Raw genomic sequence first — 21,094 nt, 5'->3', positions numbered from 1 at the left:
CCCCCCCCCCCCCCCACCAAAATGGAAGTTGTAGTTTTCAAGGGCATTTCCTCCTAATTACCAGTGAGGGTTTTTATGTGTTTATTGGCTGTACATTTCTTCTGAATTACTCATTTGTATCTTTTTGTCCATTTTTCTGTTTAGGTTGGTTGTCTGTTTCCTACTAATTTCTGTTCCATTTTTTAAAACCTCTTTGATTTTTACTTGTTGGTAATCTTTTAAGCAATACCCTACACATTTAATAAAGGACTTTTTACTGTGGGATATTACTACTCCTGGTTCAAATATGGTGAGTGAGTAAACTGTTCACATAAAGTAGTTTTAAATTCTTAGATTTGGGGGGAAGCTGCTAGGAAAAGAAAATAAGTAAACTCATTAAGGTTCTTGAAGGTTGATTTGTAACCTTTCAGCACAGCCAAGACACACATCTTCTTAGCAAGCTGCTGCTGTGCCATTTGAAAATTTGAACGTGTGAATTCTGTAAGCCTCCATTAATTACGATTGTATAAAGAACCAGAATGCTTCTTATATGCTGTTATATTTTATTTTATTTATTTTTTGTTTTTTTTTTTTGCGGTACGCGGGCCTCTCACTGTTGTGGCCTCTCCCGTTGCGGAGCACAGGCTCTGGACGCGCAGGCTCAGAGGCCATGGCTCACGGCCCCAGCCACTCTGCGGCGTGTGGGATCTTCCTGGACTGGGGCACGAACCTGCGTCCCCTGCATCGGCAGGCGGACTTCCAACCACTGCGCCACCAGGGAAGCCCTATTTTATTTTTTAATACTAGCTTTTCTCTGTTTCTTCTCTGTAATTAGGTCCTCGATGGGCTTCCTGGAATATTGGTGTGTTTATTTGCATCAGATGTGCTGGCATCCATAGGAATCTTGGGGTTCATATATCCAGGGTCAAGTCAGTCAACCTAGACCAATGGACACCGGAACAGATCCAGGTAAACATCTCCCTACCGAGAAATTATTGAAAATATTTAAAATGGATTTATAATCTTTAATCCTTATTGCACCTAAGGATTAACATTGAAAAGTAGTATATTGAAATATGGATACGCCACATACAAAATTCGAGTGTTATCTGAATTGTCAGTTCACAGATGTGTATTTTTTCTTGGTTCTATAGTAAAGTCAGTTTTTAATCTATTTTTACATAAAATGTTGATTTTGAAGTATTTAAAAAATAAATTTATTTTCCTTGTGCTGATGAAATTTGCAGATATAATTCCATAGTCTGTTTTGCTTTGCTGTCAGTAGAGGGCGCCTGGGTAAAGACAAAGAACAGACCACCTCTTCCTGAGCGCTAACTGGAAGGCCTTCCCTTCTGTGCAGGGGTGGGTGTTCTCCATAGGCAGATAGGGCCGAGGGGTCGGAAGACAGCCCAGTTAGCAAATGTTCTCGTGACTGATTTGGGCTTGTTTCGAGCGGTTTAGCTTTTTAGAGAGAAATTTGTAATTTTAAGGGCTTGCCCTTTTTCCAGTGTGACAGTATTAAATCCTCAAAATCATACTTGCTAGTTCTTAAGGTTAATTGCTAATGTAAAAATGATTATTTCTCTGGTATTATTTTATAGTTCACAGTGAAATTACATAACTTTTTCTTACGACCTTTTCAAATTACTTTTAGTCAGCATGAAGCCTAAATATACAGATATATGTAGTTGAACTTCAGTGATATACACACAAATCTCACAATCATAAAAGAACAAAAATAACACAAAAATTGGCATGGGTGGGGTGGGGTGGGGTGGGGTGAGGGTGGAAAGAATAGAATAGAATGCTGGGAGGGTGTGGTCATTAAAAAACAATACATAGACTTGGTTAAAGAAAGTAAAATTTCTATACTGAAGACATATTTATGCCAAAGTAAGTTCCAGATGTAGCAAAGATTTAAATATTAAAAAAAATTAAACCTCAGAAATACTCAAAGGAAAAAAAATAAGATAGAGATTTTTCAGGCCATAAAGTCAAGCATAATTTACTTAGTTTAGTCTTAGACTAGTTTTTGAACATTTTGCTGGCTAGAGCATAAAAGGAAATATGGAACTTTGTGTATTTTCGAGATCCTTGAGGAGAAATTTTACTTGTTAATCAAGGAAGCAGAGCTTTTTGAACATTTTATATGAGGCAGTGTTCTTAGTAACATCTCTGTAGTAACTGTGGTGACAGATTTCATGACGTTGTTTAAGTTGTTTTTAAGAAAACATGTAGCTTGAAAATGTAGCTTGGTGTCTGTAATGGATTATGGAGGTACAAAACATTCAAGACCCAGTGTATTGCCTTTTTAATGGTTCATTTCAGACTAAGGAGAAAATGTGAAATCTCTGGACAATTAAATTCTCCAGAAATATTATTTTTCTCAATTAGGCTGCTGAAAGGAGTTGAGTAGCAGGTTATTTGAAGTAGGCAGTTGTTCTTTTTTAATAGTTTAGAGCATAACTTCCCAAACAGAGGGCTGTAGTCCACTGGTTTTCTGTGGGATTGGTTACAGGTACAAAGCAAGATCCTATATTATTAAATGTGTAAGGATTTTGAAAGCAATTATTAAGTAACATACAGTCTTTGAAATGGTATTTGAACACATTTGCATGGTTCCAACTGTCAGCTTCTTCAGATAAGAATTACTGTTTTCGAATGCAAGACTTTTGATGAGTACTTCTCACAGAGGATGCTCTGTGTGGCTCCGTAAGCCGTGGGGCTGCTTCTGCAGGTGAGGAGGGTAAAGGTAGGTGCACTCCTGCAAAATCAAATTGAGGAGACAATGAAGTTTCACTTTAAAGAAGAGCAGGGAAGCCTAACCACAGGGACAGATCTTGTGGGGGGCTTGTCGGCTTGCTTGCAGGCAAAGCCAGAGTTGTTCTTTGGAAACTGGCCCTGGACTGCTGTGTGGTGAAGAGGAAGAAGCGGTTGGCCAAGACCCCAGGCTCCACACTGCGGAGCACAGGGGTTGTTTTAAGGCCGCTGGTTCTAGAGAGGCCGCAGAGCAAAGTGATTGAGAAAGTTGTCTCTGGAGCCAGATGGCCAGGTAGGCCTGGGCGGTGCTGACAGGATGCCCAAGCGCAGGTGCCTGAGCGCGGTTGTCTGCGAGGTGGGGTGGCAACTGTCCCCATGCAGGGGCCGTGAGGACCAGCTAAGTTAGGGCGGGTAAAGCATTTACAACGGTGCCTGGCATGCTTTTTATTGAGGTATAGTGATTTACAGTGTTGTGCTCTTTTTAGACGGGCACGTCTTGAACACTCAGTAGTGCCGACTTGTCAGTTACCAGTAGGATTAGTCCATCTGTTCACTGCGCAGACCCTCGCTGTTGCTGCTCTGAGTATCTTTCTGATCTTAAGCAATTAGCTTCCCTAGTGAATCTGCTGTGATGAATTGGTTGCTAAATGTACTACTGAGTAAACAAACAAATGGACCCATTGTGTGGTATTACTGAGTATAGAAGAATTACTTCTTGAGAATATTTGTGAGAAGTAATTCACGTTTAGTGGTATTGGATGGTAAGGCATTCAGAGATGAGTGGTTAGGTAGTGGCATCCATTGTCTGTTGAGGTCACTCCTTATTCAGCTTTAAGCAGATCCTATTTCCTGTGGTGGTAGGTGTGTTCCTTACAATCCAGTTCTATCCACCCTTGGCATTATTTATTTATTTATGTAGGGAAAAAAAAGAGGTATGATTACAGAGAGAATCCAGATAAAAGTTTTACGTACCTTGGCAGATGTCTTTATAGTCATCCACCTGTATCCTCGGGAGGTTGGTGCCAGGACCCCCACGGACACCGAAATCCGTGGACGCTCAAGTCCTTTACCTGAAATGGTGGAGTTCCTGGACACGGGGCCGTGCATGGGCAGAGCTGACTGTGTGTGTCAGCAGAATCCCGGTACGGATACTCTGAGCGCGTCCATCACTAGGGAGAGGTTCCTTGTGTCCATTTCTAGTCAGGACCCCCCAGGGGCAGCCGCTGCACTGATTTCTGTTCCCTTAGGTTGCTGTGCATTGGAACTTTTGTCTTTTGGAGTCTGTTCTTATTAACTCTGAGTCTAGGTTCAGATTGGGGAAAGTGAAGATCGCAGTGTGATTTAGTGCTCCACATCCTTACGATGTAAGAATTTATTTAGCATAGAAACTGCTTGGGCGATACTTGCTCACAGAGTAAGAGAAATGCTTTCACTGCGTGTCGTCAGTTCTGCTCTGGGTCTTCCCCACCACCACCTGTACATGTCATGGGGATCGTGTCTCTCATTTTTAAAGATGATACTTCGTTTTGGTTTTATTTATTTATTTTCTATATTTTATAAGTAAATGTGGAAACATCTAATCTCTGAGCCCCGTCACCCTGTTGAATAAAAGTGGTTTTTGTTAACATACTAAGTTTTGCCTCAGGACTTCTTATCAACTGATATTATATATACATCATATTTATGTCAGTTATTTATATGTTTGTGTGGCAGTCAGTGTTTAGGGCATCTGTCATGTTATAGCTGTGTTAGTATTGCTGTATGCTTACTTTTAAAAGAAAATAATTTATCTACCAAAACTTATTTGTATTTTGATAGAATGGAAATAGAGTTATTCACCTTAAATTTTAATAAAACAGTTTTTTTAATAGTGGTTCATAGATTAAATGTCTTTGATCTTGGGTTTATTATTGGGTACTTCTCAAATTTTTGGAAAGGATCAATGTTTCAATACTTTTATAAATACAATAGATTTTCTTTTAAATTTTGTACTGGTTCATCAACTCCACATCTCGATTACCATTTTTCCCCATTATTTAAAAATTCTTAATTATTCATTTTCCAGTGTCTGTATTGAAGGAGTTAAAGTAAAGAATACAGTAAACAACAAGGTCGTACTGCATAGCACAGGGAACTATATTCAATATCCTGCAAGAGACCATAGTGGAAAAGAACATGAAAAAAATTACATATATATATGTATAACTGAGTCACTCACTTTGCTGTGCACCAGAGAGTAACACAACAGTGTAAATCAGCTGTACGTCAATAAAAAAGGTAAATTAAAAAAAAAGAAATGGGGATTAAAAAAAATGAAGAGTAAAGTTTCTTAGCTCACTTTGTAGATAGCTTCGTGTAAATTGTGTTGTCCAATAAAACACCTTAGTGAGACTTTGTCCATAGTGGAAAGTATACTACGTATATTTGGTGTTTAAATTGATAACTTTTGGACCACTTTTAATATTTTATGTATCTATAAATCTTTTAGTAATTGTCTCTCACGTGCTCTTTGTTTTACTACTTACTAGTGTCATTTATTGATATGGTATTGGTATTTGTTTGGAAACACCAAGATAACACAACTAAAATGTATTCATGTATAAAATATATCCAGTCTCCCTAGGCATAGTGGACTTGCCTTCAACATTTTGTAGGCATTTTCCCTTCCATGTCGTTATAGCTTTACCATTTGTGCTTTAGCTTTGGACTACACTTTGGACTAGAAGGAGGGGTCTTTGAACCCAGCTCTCCTCACATCATCGTTTACTGTTACAACAGAAGAACAGAAGCTCTCCTCTCATTTTCTGTCCACCCATCCTCTGAATGTTTCCGATCTGACTTCCAGCTGTTTGTTCTCGTTTTAGGGGCAGGGTGGAGGAAGGTGGTGGGTGCCGGTTTCGCTGCCTTTATTTTCATTCTCAGCCTTCCTTCCTGCTTTTCCACCTAATTAAAAAAATTATGTTCATTTGGAGACATCTTTTCCGGACGCGCAGGCTCAGCGGCCATGGCTCACGGGCGCAGCCGCTCTGCGGCATGTGGGATCTTCCCGGACCGGGGCACGAACCCGTGTCCCCTGCATCAGCAGGTGGACTCTCAACCACTGTGCCACCAGGGAAGCCCCTGGAGGCATCTTTAAACTCTTTTCTCCTCTTTGAAACACGCTGCCACACTCCGGCCTTTCATAAAAGTTTCGCCTTGTACCCTCTGACCCCCACAAACAGCCCCCAACTCTGTTGTGCTCCTTTACTCACTGGTTTGCTTGTTCACCAGTTAGCGTTTACCAGGTACTCACGGTGGCCGGCCACTGTCCTCCAGCGACTGGCTCTTACCCTCCTTTAGCAGCTGAATTTCTTGAGTAAGGTCTTTACCTGCTATTTCATTTCTTTACCTGACTTTTGCCTCTGCTAGCTCATTTTTATTCCCGTCACTCTGCTGAGTTTGCGCTCACAAAGAGTACAGTCACTCCTGTGGCCACGCCCAGCTCTCCGCCCACCTCCGCCTTGGACTCCCTGCTTCCCTGACACTCGTCGCTGCGTCCTTGAAGCTTTTTCTTTAAAGTTACTATCCTCATCTTTTGTTTTGTTTCATTATTTAGGCGCTGTATTTTTTTTCCTGTTTCTTTTTCTGCTTTTCCCTCCTGCTGGAGACTTGATACAGTTTTGTCTTTAGCCTTTTTGCTCTTTTATCTTTCTCCATGTGGAAAACTCAGTTACTCTTGTGGGTTCAGCCGGTATTTTTCAGTGCAGATGGTTTTTCCCTCTCTTTCCAGTAGTGACTTCTATAGAGTTTCAGTTCTTCTTTTAGATTGTCTGTTCGAAACCTTTGGTATTCATGGATTCATCATGCCTTAAGAAACCTTGGATATCCTTGGCATGAAGTAATTGGTAATTTTCCCAAGTGTGTTTGGTAAGGCTGGAGTTAGCCCGTTAGGTTGATTCCAAGGCACTGGAATTTCAACATGGTTTTACATTATCTACTCATATTTGTATATTGAAGAACTCTTGTGTAGTAATTAAAAACCTTGTTGCTGTGTGAAAAATGTTTTGCATAAAATATAGAAAGCCGACTGCTAATGCAATGATAGAAGTTAAGAGAAAGGAATAGATGTTACCAGGCATGGATTTTTTTTTTTTTTTTTGCTAGATAACATGATGCATTTGAGTAGAATAAAGAGCAGAATATCAGAATTAACAGCTGCTCTTTAACAGTATAAACAGAACCTCTAGCTGTTTCATACGGAAACAGGAAAAAAGGATTTATGAAATTGTTTCAGTGTTTCATTATGGAAAATCTTGCCCACAGTCATAGTAATTAATGTGTATGTTTGTAAATGTTAAGATTGGTAGATGTCTATTTACCTGTAGCTTGGTACATCGAAAATTTAAATAATCATCTGGTTATCCAGACTGGCTTTCTTTCCTGTGCCTTTGTATTCCATCAGTTCTTAATTTTTTCATTGTTTCTTTTGCTTTCCATTTTTCCCCCTTTTCTCTGCATGTTCCAATATACTTGTAAAATTCCAAAAATACGGCAGCCATAGGGAGTCTAACTTAAGCTAGTGTGTGGAAGTTCCAAGGTAACACATGCAGGTACTAGAAGGCAGTACTTTTCAGCATTTCAAGCCGCCCCAAACTGAAATTGATTGCCTTGGAGAGTAGTCAGTTTACCATCACTGGGTCGTTTGTGCCGAGGCTGGACGAGCACCTGGAGGTGTGTAGCTGGGCTCCAAGCATTGGGTGGCAGGTGGGGAGAAGTTTGGACGACTGAAGTCTCTTCCATGCTTGAGATTCTTTGATTGTATGCCCCGTCCTCTTTGGTTACCACAGCAGTTCAAAATACATTTTCATTATCTGTGTTAGAATAAAGACGGCGAATCACAGTTAGAGATGTGATTCAACTTTTTCCAAAAATCAAATTCCACCCCAGAGGATAAAAATGTTCTGAACTCTTCAGTAATTCAAAAGAATGTGACAAGATTATTGGGTTAAGTCTGAAAGACGGGTTCTAAAAATGTTTTGGACGAACTTTTTTGCTCTTCATATTTTATTTCATAAAGAGAAAATCACTAGCTAAATAAATAGGTATAGATTTCTATGATAACCTTGTCATTCCCGGAAAAGCCTACGGTAAGGTAACTTGTTGTAGCCTTTAGTTTAATTTGGCAATAGATGTGTCATAGCGTTGACCTGCTTGTCTTAATTTAAACTTTTGGTTTTTCTTAGAAAAGGATTTTTCCTAAGGAAGCTACTAACATCATGGATTTCTGGCTAATCTTCATCAGTAAGCTTTGCTGTATTCTGCCACCTCAGCTTGAATTCCTAATCAGGCCAAATCAGGGAGAATAGGCAAAAGGGACTTGATAGTTCCTTTAACTACTCTGTAGGTAGAAGGGCAACTGAAGTGACAGGTACTTTTTATGTTGTGGTCATGTTGTATGCATCCTCAGTGGTAAAATTGGGGTGTAAAAGGTTTAAGAGTTGGGGATGGAAGTGCCTGAACACACTGAAGAAGTTTTCTCCTCTTTCACTTTCTGACATAGTATGTTTTGGATGGAGTTATGATAAATTTTATTCTCTGGAAGCGTATTAATTTTGTGAAATGAAACGACTTGCAGTTGATGTTAAGTTCAGCCTCCTGTGAGCTCCCTCTGCCGTCTTTAAAAAATGGAAACCGGGAGCTAGAGTGTTGTTAGGCAATCAAAACTTAAATTTTTACTTGAATCATGCGGTTGTGCAGGTTTGTTTTACTTGGAGCAGGATCCAAGGATGTATCACATTGATCCTTTCTCCGGGCCTGGTGTTAGCCCTTGGTGAGTAATTAAATTGTCAGTTCCTTGCAAAAAATGGCATTATGGCACCATTTTAAGTCTTTAGGTGCAGGTGAGATAAGGTATTATGTTTTCCTGGGAGTTCTGCAGAGGAGAAAGATGCATTAAATAAAACATATTATTAACAGTAATCTTACCTGTGTTTTTAAATGAGGCTACTAGCACGTGTAAAACACTGTAGCTGGCTCATTATCTTTCTGTTTCCCAGCGGTGGTGTAGATGTGTCGCGGCTGTTAGGTGGTCGTCTGGAACCACTGCAGCCCTCTTTTGCTTGATGTTTGCATGATCTGTCTTCTTTCGTGCTTTTATGTTTGACCTGTCTCAGTCTTGAAATATAAGAGGTTTCTTTTAGACAGGAAATGCCTGCATGTGGTATGCTCTTCCAATATGTAGTTTCAAATTTTTTATTTCAGTGACTTTTTAAAAACTAGTTTTTTAGTATCGTGTTTCCTTGTTTGAATTTACTTTTTCAGTGACTCTTACCTGGCTGTTGGGTCTTCATTGCCTGACTCTATTATTTGTCACTTTCTTCGATCCTTTTCATTACTTTTTTTTTTTTCATTAAATTTTTTTTCTTCTTTTGCCTCTCCAGTTTTCTTAAATCGTTGTTTGCTGTGTTTATTTGTTCTGGTCATCTATTTGATTTCATATTCATTTCTGAAATATTTTTTCTTTTATTTCTAATTCTTTTCCTGAGTTCTCGTTTTAATTCTGCATGTTTCTAATTTCTGATCTAGTTGTTCTTTCATAACACCACATCCTTAAACTCATTTTACATATTTTTTCGTATTTTGTATTTATGTCTTCTAGCTTTAGCTTAGAATTAATAGGCTACCGTTTTGATCTGTTTCCTGGGTGTATTTGTTCTCGTGTGGCTTCACCGTCAGAGATGTTGTTCCACGTCTTATTCTCCTTTTCTGATAACTTTAATGAGACTTGACCTTGATTTGTTTTCCGTTGATCATCTTTATATGACATTGGTTTTTCATTACCTTTAAAAGGAACTCATATTCAAGATAGCTTTTCTAACCTCACAGACCTCTCTCTTCTGTTGTTTTCACATGATGTTTAAAAAGTAAAACCACTTGTTTTCTGAGATGATCGCTCTGTTCCCTTCTCCCACTTTTATCTGGACCTTCTCGTCCTTTATCGCCATTTTTTCTGTCCTACTCCGTTTTGAATTACTCAGTGTAGGGCCCTGTCCTGGAAGGGAGATCTGGTGGTTCCTCATGGGAGCGCCTCCCCATTCCCAGCTTCTTGCACTTCCTTGCTCTTCGGGTGGGTAAAATCCCTTTCAGCTTCATCTGCTTTCTTCACGTTGGTTCACAGCAGTTTCCAGTTTGTATTTCTCCACTGTCTTAGTGGTCTGTTCTCAGATCCACCTGACACCTCATTAGCTGCGGGCAGGTCTAGTGGTCAATTATGCCTCGTCCTTACCTGATGGCATCTCGGGATTTGTGGGGATCCTCCATCACCAAATTTCAGTGTGAATATTGTACATGGGTTTTTAATCTAGTACTACTTTTTTTTTTTGTAAGGAGCATCTCAGAGCTTCAGAAACTGTCACTGCTGTTACAGAATTCCCATGACAAATAATATTTAATAGAATAAAATTGTCATTAAAACAGCTAATTTGAAGCACTCCATGATTTAACCACATTTGACCTGTATATGTTAGAACATTGTTTAACCTCTCAAGGTTTTGACCCTTAGATAAATTTCCATAGGGCCTTATATAACCAGACACATAATAAGCTTTCAGTTCACAATTCTTGGTATACACTTATTCAAGAGACCCCTGGTCAAACAACTTTTTTCTTATTTTGTGGGAGGACTCATTATAATTCCATCAAACTGATGAAATTTCTCAAATTGTGGCCTCATGTACACACTTAACTTTTTTTTTTTTTAATTGTGTATCCATTTTACAGATTTTCTGCAATGGCCCATTCTCATTGTATTTTTTAATTTTATTTATTTATTTATTTATACAGCAGGTTCTTATTAGTCATCAGTTTTATACACATCAGTGTATACATGTCAGTCACAATCGCCCAATTCATCACACCACCACCACCCTGCCGCTGCCCTGCGAACCATTTGACTGAGATTCAGCTTAGGCCACTCCTTGCCAGGATTGTTAAATGTGTCCTCAAAGGAGCAGAGTAAGGTGGCAGCACAGTGCGGGGTTTATCTATTACCTGATGTGCAGAAAGAAATGTGATACTGTCTATAGCAAAATTTAATCTGTGAAGTTTAATAGGATGTTTGCATTTTAAACAATCCATTGGGGGAAAAGGTCACATTTATTTTGAATCTGAATGTGCACGATTGTGATTTTTCTCTTGATTTTATTAATTGTTTTTGAGCTTAAACTTTTAAAAATATCAGTAATGCTTTTTAGAGTTCCCTTTTCCTAGTGACTGGCTATAGTTCTTGGCTCAAGTCACTCATTAACCCTATTAATTCCGTACTGTCTAGGTGGGACTGAGAGTGTAACCAAAGAAATCACAAGCTACTTGAAGATAAGGGCTTCTGTCCCATAGGGAGTGCTCTGTTGGGTAGGAAGTTGTTGAGTGGCAGTGAATGTAGAATACCTGTGTGAGTGGATCATGTGGGAACACAATTATTGTTAATTTCATTGCACACAGTATTTTAGAGGCGAGGTTGCTTCTCTTCCTGCTTTCTGTGAATGTAAGATGATCGAGAATAGCAGGTGTGGTCAGGGCGCTGGCCTGGGACTCTGTAGACCTGGGCTCGGGGTTAGGCTTTGTTGGCTAAATGACGGGCCATTTTCAGCAAGTTACTTAGTAGTGGCTCCTTTTTTTCCCTTAAAAAAAAAATACCCTCAGTGTCTAGTGATATCATAAGTTCTAAACATATCTTTTAAATGTCTCATTACCTTTTTGACAGTGACCTTTATTTATTAATTTCTAAAAGCATGCAGCAGTGTGCAGAGGGCCTTCTAGGCAGAAGGATAGAAAACGTGTCGTATTTGAGAAAGTAAGGTAGTTATCGGGTGCAGTTGTATGTGCATAGGGGGTGAAGGTGGAAGTTGTGGGCAGGGGCTGGTTTGGCCTTGATCCTGTGAGGGATGGGGGATGGGGAGAGGGACAGCCTACGAGCTCTTAACGTGTTCTCAGTTGAAGAGCGACACCTAACGTTATGTTCCTTTTAAGAACATAAATCCAAGGGGCTTGTTCCTGCAGTGGCCTAGGCAGTGGGTGACTAGATCTTCAGCTGAAGTAGTGGCAATGAGGTTGATTAACGGGATAAACCTACAAAAATATTAAAGTTAGAATCACTAAGACTTCTGACAGAAGGGGCAAGAGTCCAGATGACTCCTGAGCTGGGTCTTAATCACCTAGGACGAAAGTAGTGGTTTATCCCTGGACTTCAAATGGTATGATTTCATAGTAAGTAGAGATAACAGAAGACTGTAATGTGAAACTTTTCCAGTTTTGTCATAACAATGTTTAATTTTATTGCTTAAAAGAAAAAAGAATTCATTCTCTGAATTTGTAGCAACTTAGCCAGTGCTGCACCTTATGAATCAAGATCTGAGAATATCTAGAAATTGTGAAAAATAGGAAAACTGGTACCTCTGATTCCACATCATCATTTAACAATTTTAATGTTTAAATACGTGTGGTTTACTTACTTTGTTCTTAAAAACAACAATTAAAACAGAAAGAGATCAACTCCCCTAAAACGCAATTTCATGAAAACGGAAGGAATGGACTCTGTATTAAATATTTCCAAAGAGCTCCTGAGACCAAAAACAGTGGCCCTTCTTTTCCAGCAGCTGGAACCCAAAAGATCTTGAAACCAATCCTGAAAAGCTTGCTCCTATGCAAGAAATCCTGGTGGCTTTTGAGAGGAAGATAGAGAACTATTCTGGGAAATTTCAAGTGGTAGTAGAGGTGAGTCATTGACATGAAGAATTGCCAGGGACTACAATTTCTCTGTTTAATTATGAGGTTTTAAAATATATACACACACACATGCACACGCACGTTCAGCTAAGGCAGTTTGAAATGTTAGTCTTTGTGTTCTACAAATTCTAATGAGTAGAAAATAGAGCAAGTGGTGCTCCCTCTCCCGCACAAAACCACATACATGGAAATCTTAAGAAGCAAAAACGTAATAGTTGAAAGTTTAGTGATGTCATCTTCAGCAACAGTAATGAAGGTAAGGATACTGGGAAAACACCTGGCATGTAAATGGCATATTTATATTTTGAATGTATTCTGACTGTGAGATAGTCTTGGATGGGATTTGTTAAATGTATTAATTTTATTCGATCATAACGTCTCGGATTGTCAGGAGACCCTGTTCTCTTAGTGGAGGTGGAGGGCCCTAGTGAGAGGAGGTCTCCTTGCTCTGAGTCACATGCTGCTTGGATCCCTGGCTAAGCTCCCTCTGGATGTATTTTATTTAGGAACAGTGTAGGATTAATGAAGCCCCCCTCTAACTCTTTTATTGTGTTGGGGAGTGGGAAACATATGGACACGGTACAAACATCAAAGGGTACAGAAGGTGTAAGATAGGTGGTCTCCCTCCCATTTTTGTCCCTCAGTCATCCAGTTTCCCTCTGTAGGAACAACCCTGTTTTTCAGTTTCTTGTATATTCTTCCTGAAATGTTTTATGCATATATACAAACATACAGATGATACACATTTTTAGCTATTTTCATATCCTTACACAACAATCTTTTGACCTGGGAGTAAGAGTCTTCTCTCTCCCACCCCCGTCTATTTCTCAGAAAATGGGTAGAAGTGTTCTAATTTACATAGTTTTTTACCTTTTTTTCTCCAGATTTAGCATAGACCTGTAGCGTATTTCCATGACATGCTGATGTGTAAGATTCTATTATTTTGATGTTTTGCATTTTTGCCATTGGGAATTTAGAAGATCTAATTGCCACATTATAACCTAGTCATTTGCAACAAAGCAATTAGTAATCTCAGTGCTTTGTTTTGTAGCTGTTATTCTTTTTTTCCACTTACTCCATTTTTAAAAATAGCCAGTAAACCCCAAAGGGCAAGTCAGTATACACATAAAAATTTATGAAAACTATGCAGATAGCTTCCTGAAACAGTCCATTAATGTGGGTTTCAGTTTGCTCATAAATGGTTGTTGCCAAGAGAGAGAAAGTACAGGAGACGCTCCAGGGACACTTGGGGTAGGTGCTGAGCAAAGGGGAGGGCGCACAAGGTGAAGGAGAGGGGAGGCCCAGGCGCCTGGCTCCTAAACGCAGACCCAGGCCCTGGGCTGGACTGCACTGGGTGTGCGCGGGCTAGGGCAAATAGGAGCAGCCTGCCCTGGAGTAGTGGCTTCACGTAGTTAGATTCCACATCCCAGGAGTTTGGAAGGTTAAAGAAAAGAAAAAATGTGACGAATTTTATTCTCAGGAGAATGAATCATTGAGTTGGAACTTCAGGTGGCCTGTCACTTACCTTGTCTTTTATTATTTCCTGATATTGACAATGACAAACTTGGGTACACTGTGTTTCTGTATGTTCCTGTTGCCTTTTATCTTTGCATTCATTTCATGGCCCTTTTTGCAGTAAAACTGTTTTTGTGTGCTGCTTAATTACCATGTTTTTCCACTGGAGATGCCCCATTGACATAAAACAATGCCTTTTTTTTAAAAACATACACAGTAGTGTTACACAAAAGTAAAATTTCCTATTACATTTGTTTGCGGTATGTTTATTAAATTACACAATCCAATAACTAAATGCCAATTAAAACTTTAAATTGACAACCTCAGTTCTCTGTAAAACGTTAAAAAGTTTAGAACTCTTTTAGCATATAAAATTTATTGTTTTCTTCGTTTTTTTTTTTTTTTTTTTTTTTTTTTTTTTTTTTTTTTTTTTTTTTTTTTTTTTTTTTTTTTTTTTTTTTTTTTTTTTTTTTTTTTTTTTTTGTGGTATGCGGGCCTCTCACTGTTGTGGCCTCTCCCGTTGCGGAGCACAGGCTCCGGACGCGCAGGCTCAGCGGCCATGGCTCCCGGGCCCAGCCGCTCCGCGGCATGGGGGATCTTCCCAGACCCGGGCAGGAACCCGTGTACCCTGCATCGGTAGGCGGACTCTCAACCGCTGCACTACCAGGGAAGCCCAGTTTTATTGTTTTTTAGTGCAAAAACTGGGACTGGGTGATATGTTGTCTACTTAGAAAGTTTCAGAAATAGAAATGCTCCATCTACATTAGATTGTGATGACAATGTGTTTAGCCCACAGAGGCTTTTCAGCATTTTGATTCAAACAGTATTTTTAAAAATTGAATCTCAAGTGATGTGTTAGGCTTTGGTCAACTGTTGTTCTGTGTATTGGATTGTGGGGGAGAAACTGAAAGCACTCAGATTATGAGGACAAGTGCTTTTAATAGTGGGCTTTGGGATTCTTAAGTCTGTCCTATTATACCATTTCCAGGTGAAGCCTTCCTTTGCAGTTATAATGGTGATGGTTTTGGATGAAGATCGTTCATCAAAAAGTACAATGTAAAATTCATCTTTCTAGGACGATATAAAGTATAAAAGGAGGACAGATTGAATTTAATAGGCATAGTAAATAACATTAATTTTTAAATATGTCCTGCCTAAATGGCATTTATCATAACTGCGGAGTACACATTTCACTTATTCTTCAATATATTAATATATCTTTTCTTAAAGTAAAAATGAATGTGACTTTGTATTTCATATATTCTCACAATGGTTTGTTTGTCAAGAATATCAATACATTTCTGCTCACTGGATGCTTGCCTTGTTTTTAAAAAATCAGTTTTGAGATGAAGTATAGTTTACTATGTAAATAAATATTTCTTTTAAAATATTTTTAAAACTCTGTAACTAATTCCTTGAATTACCCAGCAGGGAACCTCTTTGTGCTTGTTTTCTCATCTGTAAAATGAAAACTGAGCCGCTAAAGCAAAGAGCCTGGTGTTCATGAGCCTTGTGTGATATGGTCCCCAGTTCCATTGGCTGCAGCCTGAGGTGTCTAGACTGCCAGTGGCCGATGTTGGTTCTGTCGAGTTTAATTCTAGTGGAGACTCCTGGGCCTGTTACTTAACATCTTGCAGCTTCAGTTTCCTTTCCTGTCAAATTAGGGTAATAATACCTAAATCCGGATTTTAAAAACTTTGAAATGGCATATATATAAGCAATTGACGTATTATAATATATATGCAATTTATATATTATATATAATACATCTAATTTATAATACTGTATTATTTATATATATTAATAAGATATTGAGGCTAATGCTTGTTATTGTAGCTGTTAGGCTGTTTCATTATTTTCTTCTGCCAATTACCAGAATTTGCTCTTAAGTCCAATAGAAGAAATTTTCACGTGTTCTGTAGGGCCCTTGCCTGTAGTGTCTTGACACTCTGAGGGCAGGTAGTTTGTACCACACTCCTATCACCTCCCCAGAATGCCAGCTCCTGTTGTTTTTTTCTCTTCACTCTAACCATCTCCAGTGGCTGAACCAGCTTCATCTCCACTAATCCTTTCTTTGCAGACTTTCCTTCCACCCTACTCTGTTCTACTTTTTAGAAACTTAGAAATTATTTGAGCTTACTAGTGTCTTCCTTCTCCTTACAAAATGATCTCTCTACATCCGTGATGTTATTGAATCCTTGTTTCCCCCAGTCCCAGCTAACAGAGACACACACACACGCGAGCACCTGCGTCAGGTCACTTTTTGGCAGTGGTCTCCTGTAGAAATGGCTCATAATTTCACATTACTTCTCCCTTTCAGATTTTATACCTTTTTGTCCTCCTGTCTAACTGTGATGGATAGCATCCCTAGAACAAAATTAAATAATTTGGTATAATGTACTTGTATGCCTTGTTCTTAATTTTTTATTTTGCCAAAATAAAATATTAATGACCTATATTAAAGAGAATATTTATATAAAATGTATAGAGTCATATGTATTGAATATAAGATAATATCACTGATTGTAAGAAACAACTACATTTTATGGACTAATTAGAAAAAAATGATCACTTACAAGACACGATCAGTTGTAAGATGCAGTTCTACTTCATGAATGTTATAATATGAAGAAAAATGTAACTTTGGATCAATGAGATATGGCAAGTATAGCAGTTACTGTTTTAGTCTTACTAAATTTTCTGTTAAAATTTTTATGTACTCTCGTTTGTGTGTTAGAAACTTCAAGTTTTCTTATTTTTGTAGTTTCTGTGAGCTGTATCTAAGTTACTTTTTGGTTCATTGCATATATTATGCACACTTTCTCTTGGTCTCATTCTTTCCAAACGTTTGATGCCTTTATGATGACGTGAGTTGGTCGTCTCTACTACTGAACTCCCACGTGCCCCCGCACAAAGATGCGGCGTCATTGAATGCTTGCGATGGAAAGCAGTCTTCCTTTTTTCAGGAAGGGTTAGCAGTCCTGACAGTCTCTCCGCTCTTCTCCCCACTCAGAGGATTGTTCCCTAGCCCTCCTCACACTGACTGGGTCCATGCTGCTGTGCCTCATGACACGGGGGAGCCCTTGGCCTGCTCTCTTCTCTCCAGAGCTAGAGAGCAAAACATTTTCTTGTTTCTCAGCTTACTATCCCTTAATGTTTCCCAGCCCTTTATTACTTCACGTTCTCATTATCTCTAGAGGAATGACTTAGAAATCTCATTTACCCTGAAAGAATTCTTATGTTGAGGTTGGGTGGTGTAGGTATCCAGAAATGGGTTTACATTAGTATCTTGCATAACTTAGAACTCTCAGTTGGGAGAAAAGTCACTGTATTTTTTTAATCTGAAGGAAGATGGTTCTGTATCCCCTTAAGGGCTACAACCCAAGGGTGACATCTAGTGATCTGTTAAGCCTAGATTGTCTTCTTGGGGATGCGGGGTGGGGGGGTGTGTGTTTAGGAAATCAGGGGAAAAAGGAATTATAAAAGCAGATCTTTCAACCAGTTAAAATATTTTAAGGAACTTAAGCTCCCTGAAAATGATGTAAAATAGTGATAGAGTAATGTTTCGTTTGTAAATGTTAGTTCAGTTTCTAATGTAATAGAATATCCTGGAAGTACTCTTTGGTTAGTCCTTACTCATAGGTGATCCAGAAACTTAATTTAGTAATCATTTCAACCAGTTTAATTATCTTATGCCTCCTTAGCAATGGTTCTTACTCTTGGGGTTGATAGATTTTAGGGAGAGTGCTGTGAACTCCTGAACTTATATGTAAAATTTGACCATTAGGCACAGTTTTTTGGTAGCGAGAGGAAGATCCATAGCTTTTGGCAGAATCTTAAAGAGATTAATAACCCCAAAGAAGTGAATCCACTTCTGTTATGTTCTAGGGCGGCCCTATTTCTGCCTCACTGCTCTCCATTGTGGCCTTGGTTGTAAATCATGAAAACCTCAGAGTATTTTGAAGCTCAAAACAAAGAAAATTTGATCTTGAGTTATTGGCCTTAGAAATGGCAGTGTTGTTCAAGTGGTACATTTAAAACAATAGTAATCCCACGAACTGCCAGGGAATCCACTTTTAGGAAGTAGTGAGTGTAAATGAAGGTGGTATCGTAGTCATGGGAAAAGACATTCGAAAACTGCAGATCCACGTATGTTGAAGACATGTGAAGGATTAAAACTATGCTTCTGTTTTGAACTTGAGTAATTAATTTCATAGTTGTGATTTAAATTATTTTTCTAAAGAATATTGGAAATGATAAATGTCTGGTGTTTGTATGTATGTGTGTATAGGAATTACTTTTTAATGTTTATATGAGTAATGAAAATATGTGATTTTTTTTTATTATAGTGCATGCAAGATATGGGAAATACTAAAGCAAGACTACTATATGAAGCCAATCTTCCGGAGAACTTTCGAAGACCACAGACAGATCAGTATCCTTTAACATTTCTTTATTGTGGGGTTTAAAAGAATCAGCTCATTTTTCTAGTTCATATTTTAACTTTGTATTGAATATTTAGGAAGAAGTGACCTTTATCATACTGTTGTTCATGAAAAATAGAAATTGATTTGCCCTGAGCTATGCTTTGTATATGGTAAGTTTTTAATAGGAATCTGGTAATACATGATCTATATAGTATTTTTATGTAATTATTATTGAGTATAAAATATTATAACTGATTCCTCTTTTTTCTTGTTTGTTTTTTTTTTGTGGTACGCGGGCCTCTCACTGTTGTGGCCTCTCCCGCTGCGGAGCACAGGCTCCGGACGCGCAGGCTCAGCGGCCATGCATGGCTCATGTGCCCAGCCGCTCCGCGGCATGTGGGATCTTCCAGGACCGGGGCACAAACCCGCGTCCCCTGCATCGGCAGGCGGACTCTCAACCACTGTGCCACCAGGGAAGCCCCAAACTGATTCCTCTTGATTGATCTCCAACTCTTGATTGGAGCATATAGGTTGTTTATCACTTTAGACTATTATTAGAGGTTTGATTTGTGAGCATCTTGAGTATTTTTTGAAAAATCATTTCCAGAGAAGTTTCCTTTGTATATTTATTTATTTATTTGGCTGCATCAGGTCTTGGCTGCATTGGGTCTTCATTGCGGCACTTGGGCTTCTCTCTAGTTTTGGCATGCGAGCTCTAGAGTGCACAGGCTCAGTAGTTGCAGCGCATGGGCTCTCTAGTTGTGGCACATGGACTTAGTTGCCCCATAGCATGTGGGATCTTAGTTCCCCGACCAGGGATAGAACCCGTGTCCCCTGCATTGGAAGGCGGATTCTCAATCACTGGACCACCAGGGAAGTCCCTGGAGGAATTTCCTTTGATCACCTTTATGTGGTAATTATGTTTATGTGAAGCAGTTGACAGACAAATCCCATACTTGGTGGACATGGATGGTGGCAGGGATGTGGGGTCATGTCACTGCTGACCTTCCGTGGGTCACAGGCTGCATGGCTCTCTCTGCTTTCACATCTGACCTAATGAATGAGGGGAATATTTTCTCACAGGCGTTTTAGTGAGGATTTTTTTTTCACATGTTAAAGAGAAATCGTTTGATTTTATAGGATTCCTCGAACTCATATTGAAGTTTGAGAAAAAGCTCATCAGAATAAGATTATCTAATTGACTGTAGGTATGTGTGATTTTATCCAAAGGTGATTTTTGTGATTTTGGCAATATAATCTAGTTTCTTAAAGATCAGTTGTGTACTGGACTCTCCTGGTGATCCAGTGGTTAAGAATCTGCCTTCCAATGCAGGGGACGCGGGTTCGATACCTGGTCGGAGAACCAGCCCGCGTGCCGCAACTACCAAGCCCGCACACCACACCCAGAGAGCCTGTGTGCCACAACTACCGAGCCCGCGTGCCACAACTAGAGAGCCCGCACACTGTGCAGCCCTCACGCCACAACTAGAGAGCCCGCACACCACAACTACTGAGCCCGTGTGCCACAACTTGATAAAAGCCCCCATGCTGCAAGGAAGAGCAGAGCCCACGCACCACAACGAAAGATCCCACATGCCCCAACTAAGACCTGACGCAGTCAAGTAAATAAATATTTTTAAAAAAATTATGTGTAGCTTAAAAAAAAACAAAAAAGGAACAGCTGTGTACTACCCGTGTGTATACTAAAACAGTTTGTGTGATCAAACAATGAAAAAAATTGATCTTTTCTCAGAGATACAGGCCATTATATATATATTTTCATATTTGTATAGAAACCTTTTGGGTTATACTCAAGAAGTTAGTATTTGTCCTGTTCTGTTTCTGCTTCCTCCACCTTCTTCCCACACATTTAGCAGTCTGATATCCCAAGCTATTTTTATTATAGCAAGATCCTGGGGTAGGAGTGGGTGGTACATTTCAGGCATAAAAAATTGTGTGAGCAGAAGTATGAAGGTGTGAGGACACTTGACATTTTAAAGTTTTGATATGACAAGATTTAAGTTTCGTGGGCCAGTGGCAGAAGAAGCTCATTTTTCCAGATTGTGAAGGGTTTTCAGTACCATATAGAGCAGCATATAGGTAGCATATAGAGCACTACCTCATTTCATTGGCCCAAAGGATTGAAGGATTTGAAAAGCCATGAAGAATTTTGAGGCAGGAGAAACATTAGAAATATTAGCTTCTACCACAAGGAAGATGAGTTGGAGGAGGTCGTGGAGTCACAGAGGGCATGTAGAATACTAGTACAGCCCTGAGGGGAGCAGTGATGAAGAGATGAATTACATGGGAGACTTGAGAACAGGCAGGAGGGAATTGGGGAGACTGGAAGGGAACTGGGAAGGCAGGGGCAGTTGGATTAGGTTAAGATTGCCTGGGCTTCCCTGGTGGTGCAGTGGTTGAGAGTCTGCCTGCCGATGCAGGGGACGCGGGTTCGTGCCCCGGTCTGGGAAGATCCCACATGCTGCGGAGCGGCTGGGTCCGTGAGCCATGGCCGCTGAGCCTGCGTGTCCAGAGCCTGTGCTCTGCAGCGGGAGAGGCCACAACAGTGAGAGGCCCACGTACCGCAAAAAAAATTAAAAAAAATGAAAAAGATTGCCTTTGTTTCCAGGGAAGACACTGCAATGACCCCA

At 39.5% G+C, this 21,094-nt stretch overlaps 1 protein-coding gene across 1 annotated transcript in view; it reads left to right on the top strand.

Moving 5' to 3' along the window:
- Positions 1-21,094, top strand: part of SMAP1 (small ArfGAP 1) — a 147,850-nt gene that overhangs the window by 44,878 nt on the left and 81,878 nt on the right. The window contains exons 3-4 of the mRNA XM_024731903.1: positions 815-948; positions 18,366-18,451. Of these exons, the coding sequence (XP_024587671.1) occupies positions 815-948; positions 18,366-18,451 (220 nt within the window). The remainder of the gene's footprint in view (positions 1-814; positions 949-18,365; positions 18,452-21,094) is intronic.

The sequence above is a fragment of the Neophocaena asiaeorientalis genome, unplaced genomic scaffold (genome assembly GCF_003031525.2).
Source record: "Neophocaena asiaeorientalis asiaeorientalis breed wild unplaced genomic scaffold, Neophocaena_asiaeorientalis_V1.1 scaffold450, whole genome shotgun sequence".
Taxonomy (NCBI): Eukaryota; Metazoa; Chordata; class Mammalia; order Artiodactyla; family Phocoenidae; genus Neophocaena; species Neophocaena asiaeorientalis.
The sequence above is the reverse complement of the archived record's forward strand: the minus strand, read 5'-3'. Positions and strand labels throughout refer to the sequence as shown.